This window comes from Dipodomys ordii, unplaced genomic scaffold (assembly GCF_000151885.1).
Source record: "Dipodomys ordii isolate 6190 unplaced genomic scaffold, Dord_2.0 Scaffold38, whole genome shotgun sequence".
NCBI classification, from domain to species: domain Eukaryota; kingdom Metazoa; phylum Chordata; class Mammalia; order Rodentia; family Heteromyidae; genus Dipodomys; species Dipodomys ordii.
The window spans coordinates 1,437,717-1,448,247 of record NW_012267254.1 but is presented as its reverse complement, the minus strand read 5'-3'; the positions used below and the strand labels follow the sequence as shown (position 1 = coordinate 1,448,247).

The following is a 10,531-nucleotide window of genomic DNA, read 5'->3' as shown; positions in this document are numbered from 1 at the left end:
GTCAGTCGTGAGGCTTGAACTCTAGGCCTGGGCACTGTCCCTGAGCTCTTCAGCTCAAGGTTAGCACTCTACCACTTGAGCCACAGTGCCACTTCCAGCCTTTTCTGTTTATGTGGTGCTGAGGAATTGAACCCAGAGCCTCATGCATGCAGGGCAAGCACTCTACCACTGAGCCACCTTCCCAAACCCCAATTCTTCCAAATCTTTAGATCATCTTCATCCTCTTCCCATGGGTTTTCCCAAAGGGGGGAAAAAACTCTCAGAACAGGTGTAGGTCACTGGCACTGGGCTTTAGCAGGAATAAAATTTGTTACCTTGATGAAGATTAATGTTTTTCCTGCTACAGATGTTTTGGTGTCAAGTCTACAATTCTGATTGATTTAGCCCTACAACTCTATGATGTATCTTTTTTTTTTTGCCAGTCCTGGGACTTGAACTCAGCACTTGGGTACTGTCCCTGAGTTTCTTTTGTTCAAGACTAGCACTCTACTGCTTGAGCCACAGCACCACTTCTAGCTTTTTCTGTTTATGTGGTACTGAGGAATCGAACCTAGGACTTTATGCATGCTAGGCAAGCACTCTACCATTAAGCCACATTTCCGTCCCTATGATATATTAAAATGTTTATAATTTTAGGTTTTATTCATTAATTTCTTTATTTTTGTGCTGATATTGGAGGCTGAACTCAGGGCCTAAGCACTGTCCCTTTAGTTTATGTGCTCAATACTGGTACCCTATCACTCGAGCCACACCTCTACTTTCAGCTCTTTGTTGGTTTATTGGAGACGAGTCTCAGATTTGTCTACTAAAGCTAGATTCAAACCTCGTCCCTCAGTTCTCAACCTCCTATCAAAATTACAGGCATGAGCCATTAACACTGGCTTATAATTTTATGTTTTGCTTTTAAGTTTGTCAACTATTGCAACTTTATTTTATATAAGGTATGAGGTTTAGGTGGAGTCTATTTGCTTACTTATTTACTTATTTATTTTTTATTGACTGATTTATTGCTTATGGATATCCAATTGCTTCAGCATTACTTTTTTTTCTTGGTACCAGTTCTTGGGGTTGAACTCAGGGCCTGGGCACCTCCCTTAGCTTTGTCACCCAAGGCCACAGCTCTACTTCTGGTTTTCTGGTGGTTAATTGGAGTCTCACACTTTCCAACCTGGGCTGGTTTTGAACCACGATCCTCAGATCTCAGCTTCCTATGATTAAGGCATGAGCCTGCTCCCAACTCAGCATTATCTGTTGAAAATTCTATCCTCCCTCCATATAATTACTTCTGTGCTTTTTGGCAAAGATAAGATCAGCATGTTGTGTATGTATAACTGTTCTATTCCTTTGAGCCATGAATTGGTTCCTCTAAATACTGAACTCTCTTAATTATGATAGCTGTACACTAACCTATAATACCTTTTGGGCAAAGTGGTTTTGCTGTGAATATTTCACTTTCTTTGTTATGCTAACTGTATACTATGCTTCAATAAATGTTGAACAGAATGATTTTTCTTAATTTATTCCTATTTGTCAAGATTCTTTTAACTAATATAGTTCCTGTGCCTTCCTTTAATGTAAACTTAGCTATTTCTACAATCAGCTTTGTTGAGATTTTACCAGGAGTTACATTACGTCTACACATCAGTTTGAGGATTGACATCTTTATTATGTTGTGTGTTCCGATTCATGAACACATAATGCCTCTGTTTATTTAGGTCCTTTTTGATTTCTTTAATCGACTTTTTGTAATTTTCACAGTATGCATATTCTACATGCTTATTTAAGTATATTTCCTAACCTTTTAATTTTCATTTTTTAATATAAAACTATCAGGAATTTTGTATTTTGATACTGTATTTTATGGCTGTCCTGAACTCACTAGTTCTATTTTTTTTTACTTTTTTTGGTGCTGGTCCTGGGACTTGAACTCAGGGTCTGGGGTTCTGTCCTTGAGATTTTTTTTTTGCTGAAGGTTAGCACTCTACCACTTGAGCTGGAGCTCTACTTCTGACTTTTTGGGGGGGGCTATTTTACTAGAGATAAGAGTTTAATAAACTTTTATGTCTGGCCTGGCTTTGAACCGCAATCTTCAGATCTCAGCTTCCTGAGGTACCAGGTGTGAGCCACTAGTACCTGGCATAATTGGACATTTTAGTAGATATCTTGGGATTTTTCTACATAGGCAATTATATCTTTGATAAATTCCTTTTTATTTTTCTTATTACATTTGTTCCAACTTCTAGTACTGTGTTAAATTAGATTGTTGAGAGAAGGCATTTTTGCCACAATCCCAATTTTAGTGTAAAAACACTCAATCTTCACTATTATAACATTAGAACTGGGTGTTTTGTTGATACTCTTTTTTTGTTTTTTGATAGTATTTGGGTTTGAATTTAGGCCTTGCACTAGCTAGACAGGCACTCTGCTTCTTTTTTTTTTTGTCAGTTGTGGAGCTTGAACTCTGGGCCTGGACACTATCCCTCAGCTCTTCAGCTTAAGGCTAGTGCTCTACCACTTGAGCTACAGCGCCACTTCCTGTTTTCTGAGTGGTTTATTGGAGATAAGAGTCTCATGGACTTTCCTGCCTGGGCTGGCTTTGAACTGTGATCCTCAGATTTCAGCCTCCTGAGTAGCTAGGATTGCAGGCATGAGTTACTGATGCCTGGATGATGAGGCATTCTGCTTCTGACCTATTCCTCTAGCCTAGATTATTTTGTTTGTTTTTTTGGTTTTGTTTTTGCAGATTAGTTTTTTAGTTTTTCTTTATTGCTTATTGAGGAATCAAGAAGAATATCTGTGAGGAAAAAATGGTGAGGAGAGAGAGGTAGAGAGGAGAAATGATTGCAGGTTATTTTAAAGATAAAGTCTCATCTGTCCAGGCATACTCCAGGCCCTTAATCAACCTATTTTAGGCCTGTAGTTGATGGGTTGATAATTGTGCATTACTACATACAGCTTCTTCCGTTGATATGTACTCTCCTAGACTTTTCTGCCCAACTAGCCTTAAATCTCAGTCCTCCCATTCTCAGACTCCTACATATTGTTAATATTTTAAATTAAGTTGATATGATTTAGATTTTTTTTTCTGATCCAGGGGCTTGAACTTGGGCCTTGGGCCCTGAGTCTCTTTTGCTCAAGGCTAGCACTCTACAATTTGAGCCAATGTGCCAATTCTAGATTTTCCTGTGATTAATTGGAGATGAGAGTCTCACAGACTTTCTTGCCTGGGCAAGCTTTGAACTGTGATCCTCAGATCTCAGCATCCCGAGTAGCTAGGATTACAGGTGTGAGCTCTTACACCTGACATAATGTCTAATGTTTATGAATGCTTTCATCATGAGTATAGGTGAGATTTTGTCAAATACTTTTTTGTGCTATTTGATAAAAGAATGTCAAATAAGAATTTTTTTGCCTCATTACTCATTCAGCTTGCTTGTTCAGCTGGTGCTCTACCTATTGAGTGACACCTTAAGTTTGGACTTTTGCTGTTTATTTCGGATATGGAGTCTCTGCCCAAGCTGGCTTCAAGTTATCATCCTCCAGCTCTCGGTTCTTCTGAGTAGCTAGGATTACAGGTGTGAGCACTAGCATCTGGCAAGTTTTGTGTTTGCCTTGGTTTTGTTTCTTGTTTTCTTTTGAGGGAGATTGTTTATTCATTTGTTTATGGCACTCTCATTATGTAGTCTAGACTGGCCTTGAACCTGTGATTCTTCTGCCTCCACCTTGCTGATTTTTCTACTTTAGTTTGTTGAACTGCTCAGTTATGTTGACTGATTTTCAGACGTTAAATTGGCCTTGAATATCTACAATGAATCCCACTTTGTTTTGATCTATACTTCTGATTCTTTGTTCCATTTAATTGTTTGTTGATAAGTTTTGAATTTGAGTTCATGGGAGATGAACTGTTATTTTTTTAATGCTGTCATTGTTTGGTTTTGATATCAGCATAATATTCGTCTTACAAATTGATGGGTGCTATTTCCTGCTGTTCTCTTTTCTGAAAGAGATTTCATGAAACCATTAATTTTTTTAAATATTTACTAGAATACCAAATGATACCATCTGTATCTGGACATAGTTTTGGGTATGGAAGAACCTTGAAAAATTATGAATTCAGTTTCTTTAATGGTTATATTCAGGTTGACTATTTCATATTGCTTAAATTCTGATAGCTTGATTTTTAATGCATTGTTACATTTTACTGACTTTTTAAATTCATGACAAAGTTCATACATTTCCTTACCATTATTTTAATTGAAGGATAACATTTTGTAATATGCCTTACTTATTTGTTTGTTTCTTTGGGACAGGGTCTTACCATGTAACTGAGGATGGCCTAAAATTTGTGAAATAACCTAGGCTGGCCTTGACCTTGTCATCTTTTTGCCTAAGATTCTCAAATGTCAAGATTATAGGTATGAACCACCATGCTCAGCCAGCCCTATATTATTCTTTTTTTTTTGTAGCAGTACTGGGGCTTGAACTCAGGGCTTGGATGCTGTCCCTGAGTTTCTTTGTTCAAAGCCATCATTCTACCACTTTAACCACGGCTCTACTTCTGGATTTTTTGGTGGTTAATTGGGGATAAGAGTTTCACAGACTTTCCTGCCCAGGATGGCTTTAAACCATGATCCTCAGATCTCAGCCTCCTAATTAGCTAGGATTCTAGCATGAGCCACCTATGTTCAGCTTTTTAGTCATTTTTTTGTATGTGCTCTCATTTGAACTCTGGGCCTTGTTCTTTTTTGGCTGGTGCTCAGTCATTTGAACCATGTTCCCAGCCTGGCTTTTTGCTGGTTATTTGGAGGTGGAGTCTATGTTGCTCAGGTTTTATTTCAAATTGTAATCTCTGGGCCTTGTTCTTTGTTGGCTGGTGCTCAGCCATTTTTTTTTTTTTGGTTGGTCGTGGGGCTTGAACTCTGGGCCTGGGCGCTGTCCCTCAGCTCTTCAGCTCAAGGCAAGCGCTCTACCACTTGAGCTACAGCGCCACTTCCGGTTTTCTGGTGGTTTATTGGACATAGGAGTCTCACGGTCTCTCCTGCCCAGGCTGGTTTTGAACCGCGATCCTCAGATCTCAGACTCCTGAGTAGCTAGGATTACAGGCGTGAGCCACCAGTGCCCGGCTTGCTCAGCCATTTAAACCATGTCCCCACCTTGGCTTTTTGCTTGTTATTTTGGAGGTAGAGTCTTAGACTGTGTTGCTCAGGCTTTATTTCAAACTAATCTTTCTCAGCTTCCTGAATAGCTAGGATTAGCGGTGTGAACCAGTGCTCAAGCTGTTTTATTTTTTTAATTTATTATTTTTAAATTTTTTGGGGGGTCTGGTCATGGGGCCTGAACTCTGGGCCTGGGTGCTGTCCCTCAGCTCTTCAGCTCAAAGCTAGCGCTCTACCACTTGAGCCACAGTGCCACTTGCAGCTTTTTTGCTTTTTGCTTATGTGGTGCTGAAGAATCGAACCCAGGGCCTCATGCATGCAATGCAAGCGCTCTACCACTGAGCCACCTTCCCAGCCTCTTTATTTTTGATATTAATGATTTGTATTAGCCTTTTATATATGATTTCTGCTCTCATCTATATTCTTTTCAACTTGCTTTGGATTTTTTTGTGTGTGTGTGTTTCATTCCTGTGGTTTGAACTCGGGGTCTGGGTACTGTCCCTGAGCTTCTTTTTTCTCAAGGCTAGCATTCTACTTGAACCACAGCTCTACTTCCAGCTTTCTTTTGGAGGTAAAAAGAGTCTCACAGAATTTCCTGCCCAGGCTGGCTTTCAACTGCCATCCTTAGATCTCAGCTTCCTGAGTATCTAAGATTATAGACACGAACTCACTAGTGCCCAGCTTTTTTTCTTTCACTTTCTTTTCTCCCCTTCCCCTTTTATTTCTCAGTTGTGGGGCTTGAACTAAGTGCCTGGGCGCTGTCCCCTCCATTTTGAGCCACAGTGCTACTTCTGGTTTCCTGGTAGTTAATTGAAGATAAGAGGCTCATGGAATTTCCTGCCCACGCTGGCTTCAAACCATGATCCTCAGATCTTGGCCTCCTGAGTAGCTAGGATTACAGATGAGAGCTGCACAGCTTCTTCTTCTTTTTTTTTTTTATTCCTGTGTCTCAAACTCATGATGTTGGCACTGTCCCTGAGTTGTTTGTTTTGTTGTTGTTGTTTTTTTCACAAGATTGAGCCCTACTACTTGAGCCACAGCTCCACTTCTGGCTTTGTTTTGCTTGTTAATTGGAGATAGGAGTCTCTCGTGGACTTTCCTTTCTGGTCTGCCTCTGAACTGCAATCCTTAGAACTTAGTCTCCAGAGTAGCCTCATATCTATTGCAGATGTGAGCTACCAGTGCCCAACACATTCCGTGTGTGTGTGTGTGTGTGTGTGTGTGTGTGTGTTGTATTGTGCTAGTCCTGAGGCTTGAAATTAGAGCCTACATGGTGTCCCTGAGAATTTTTGCTCAAGGTTGGTACTCTACCACTTGAGCCACAGCTCTGTTTTTGGCTTATTGAGTGGTGTGTTGGAGATAAAAATGTCATAGATGTTCCTCCTCGGGAAGGCTTTGAACCATGATCCTCAGAACTCACTCTCCTGAGTAGCTAGGATTATAGACAGGAGCCACCAGCGCCCAGCAACATCCCATGTATTTTGATATATCCTAATTTCATTTTTGCTTGCCTGTAAGTATGTGCGTATTTCTTTTGAATCCTTTCATTTAAACAGTAAATTATTTACAAGTGCTTTCTTTCATTTTTACATTACTTTTTACATGTTCATGTTTCTGTTTCCAATTTCTAGTTTGATTACATTTTTGTCACTCAGGTTGTGATTTGTTTGGTTCTCAGTCAAATTATTTCATTAGCCATCTCCTGATGATTTTATTATGTTAGAAAAGTCTAGGCCATAATTAAATACTGTATTTTATTGTGCAGACACCTGTTTTGAGTTTGTCATCCAGGCTCTTTATTAATTTTGTGATGGATGCTTTTAGTCACAATTGAATTTTCAGAGCTTTTAGATTGTTACTTTGGTCTCCTTGGTTTCTCTGATACTATTGGGGCTGCTATTGGTTGGAATTGGTGCTGTATGAGGATATGGAAGACATTTCCTTAGGCCAGGGTGTCTTTCTTCCAGCAGATGTCTCAGATTCCAGATGTCTCAGATTCCTGAGGATGAAGAGGCTCCTAAGCTGGACCACTTGCTAGTTTTGTGACTTCACTTTGGTGTCTTCTGTTAAAAGCAAAAATCTCATGTCTGTTCATTTCCCTTGGTGTGATTGGCTCTCCCTTGCCTTCTGCTTTTACACTTCGCTATTGATCTCTCAACTTTCTTTGGGAAGAGTCTCCAGCCCATTATGGAAGACAAGTACCTTAAGTACCTTCCTGGCTGCTTAATGCTGACAGATCCTAAGCGTGTTCCCTTTGCCAGTTGAATCATGTCACTCTAGGAAAGGAATATGCTTACCTTCTGTTGATTGATTGAGGGCTGGGAAAATCCTTGATCTGACACTTTTTTTTTCTGCTGGGTGTTGAGATATAAGGCACCTTGCTATATTATTCTAACATTTTTCTTGCTTTCTGATGCTATGTGTGTGTGTGTGTGTGTGTGTGTGTGTGTGTGTGTGTGTGTGTGTGTGTGTGTGCCTATCACATGCCTTGAACTCAGGGCCGGGACACTGCCCCTGAGCTTTTGTACTCAAGGCTAGTGCTTTACCAATTGAGCCACACAGCTCCACTTCTAGCTTTTTGCTTGTTAATTGGAGATAAGAGTCTCATGGACTTTCTTCCCTGGGCTGGCTTTGAACTGAAACCCTCAGACCTCAGCACCCTTAGTAGCTATGATCACAGGCATGAGCCACTGGCACTCAGCTATCTTAGCATTTTTTACAATTCTGTTTTGGTTGATTTTTTTCATTACATAACAGTCTTGCTGTTGTGTCTAGCAGCAAGATCAGGGAGAATCTGTACCATTCTTTCTGAATGGACTAGGCATCAATTGTTGCTATTTTATTTTTATTTTTTAGCACTACCGTTGCCTTTTTTTTTTTTGCCTTGAACTCTGGGCCTGGGCGCTGTCCCTCAGCTCTTCAGCTCAAGGCAAGCGCTCTACCACTTGAGCTACAGCGCCACTTCCGGTTTTCTGGTGGTTTATTGGACATAGGAGTCTCACGGTCTCTCCTGCCCGGGCTGGCTTTGAACCGGGATCCTCAGATCTCAGCCTCCTGAGTAGCTAGGATTACAGGCGTGAGCCACCAGTGCCCGGCTCACCGTTGCCTTTTTTATGGTACTGAGTATCAAACCTGGATAGGTGAGCACTTTTCCACTGAGCTACACCTCAGCCCCAACCACCATTGCCTTTTCTCTCCATACTTGTAGTGTTCTTACTCTGGGAAGCAGATGGTTGATTCTTCTGTTTATTCTAACAGGGTTAAAGCTCAAAAAAAACACTGGAAATGATCAGCCTAAATCTGTTACTGCATCAGAAATACAAGCACCAAAGAAGACAAGAGCGAAAGTTGCCCAGAAAACAGCAGGCAAGGAAAAGCATGATGACACACACATTGTACAAACACAGGGTCAAGATTTTACAAGGAAGAAAAGAAAGAGAGTTTCAACTTGTGAACAAGAGGTTGCAAAACGTCACAAGAGAAGCCATACAGGAGAGAAGCCTTTTAAGTGTCAGGAATGTGGGAATAGCTTCAGAGTTAGCTCTGACCTTATTAAACATCAGAGAGTTCACACGGAAGAAAGGCCCTATAAGTGTCAATTGTGTGATAGGCGCTTTAGATGGAGTTCAGATCTTAATAAACACTTCCTGGCACATCAAGGAATAAAACCCTATAGATGCTCATGGTGTGGGAAAAGCTTCAGTCATAACACCAATCTACACACACATCAAAGGATTCACACTGGAGAGAAACCTTTTAAGTGTCACGAATGTGGGAAAAGATTCATTCAGAATTCCCACCTTGTTAAACACCAGAGAACCCACACAGGTGAGCAGCCTTATACTTGTAGTATGTGCAGGAGAAACTTTAGCAGGCGATCAAGCCTTCTTAGACACCAGAAACTCCACAGGAATAGGGAAGCACAGCCTGAGTCCCTAGTCTGAGGAAAGTCACCATATCAAGTAACAAAAGTGTAGCAAAATTATGTGGTGCACAAAAAACAGAATCTGTTACTGCCAGAAAATTTGGAAGAGGTATATTTTGTATTTCACAAAAAGCAATCTACACCACCTCACTTATTCATAAATATTGTATCTTCAGTGCCTGACAGAAGACTGACACATAATGGGGTACTTTACAAATCAGAGGATGAAGATATGAGTATCAGATATATCTGTAGCTATTTCTATGTTTTTGTCTGGTTACTCAGAACTTCCTCATTCCCAGTGACATAAATTCTTCAAGTATCAGGTACTCAGAAAATGTAAGCTGGCTACGGGTCCTGCTTTTATTTTTCATTCTCAAGAGATATAGTAAATAGTATTTTACACCCCCCCATTCCTTCCCCCCACCACATACACACTTCAGAGAGAAATCAGAATCCCTAAACTCGGGAAGCTTTTGAGGGCTCTGATATGATTTCATGGAAAACCAAGCCACAGAGCTCAGGGAACTTTACTCTGAAACAAATAAGATAATTCAATATTTCCCCTGGGAGAAGTATACCTATTTAGTTGTCTTTTTTTTTGAGTACCTAGTACTTCATTGTCTTTTGTAAAGAAATTCCAAGCAGCAATGGAAGGCCTGGCCTGAAAGTCAGCATAGGCCTAAGAAGCTTGGAAGCACTTACCTTTACTCTGTTGATTCTTTCAATACAGACATAGAATGCAATGAAGGAGACAATTTGAGCCCTTATCCAAGTATCTGTCTCTGTAAAAAAGCATAAAGCAGTGGTGAAATAGCCTTTGAGGCTTTAATTAAATGCACTAATGGCTCTCAAAACCTTCTTAAAGAAAGGTTTTTGTTTTTTTAAAAATTTTTGTGCTGGTACTGGGGCTTGTACTCAGGGCCTGGGCACTGTCCCTTAGCTGTTTTGCTCAGGACTAGTGCTCTACTACTTGAGCCACACCTCCATTTCTGGCTTTTTGCTGGTTAATTGGAGATAAGAGTCTCATAGACATTTTATTTTATTTTTTTGCCTGAGCTGGTTTTGAACCATAATCCTCTAAGGTTACAGGTGTGAGCCTCTGACGCTTGGCGGGAGGTCCATTTTTATGGCTGGTCACCCTTAACTTTATATACCTGAATGTTCTACAGGAAGGCCTGTGCATTTACTTGCAATAGCAAGGAGAGCCCTGTATGACCTCTGATTCTTGGTGCATAGCTGATACTAGAGGAAAACATTCCAAAGTGTCCAAGCAAAGTAGGGCTTACAGCTTAGTTCGATGGTTCCAGTCAGAACTGGGTTAAATATGAACTGTTTCTGATGTACTTTAATTCTTTGCTTCATTTGGCCCAAGTGGTTATCTCTTATGATAATGTGATTATCATAAGAAGTTGGAGGATAAGGTTTGTATCTTTGTCAGAGTCTGCTT

General features: G+C 40.4%; 1 protein-coding gene across 1 annotated transcript in view; it reads left to right on the top strand.

Annotated features, from left to right (window-relative positions):
* The window catches only part of Znf75d (zinc finger protein 75D), a 20,723-nt gene extending 10,707 nt beyond the window's left edge, over positions 1-10,016 (top strand). Inside the window, exon 4 of the mRNA XM_013018183.1 lies at positions 8,415-10,016. Coding sequence (XP_012873637.1) covers positions 8,415-9,100 — 686 coding nt within the window. The 3' untranslated portion in view covers positions 9,101-10,016. The remainder of the gene's footprint in view (positions 1-8,414) is intronic.
* Positions 10,017-10,531: the final 515 nt, after the last annotated feature.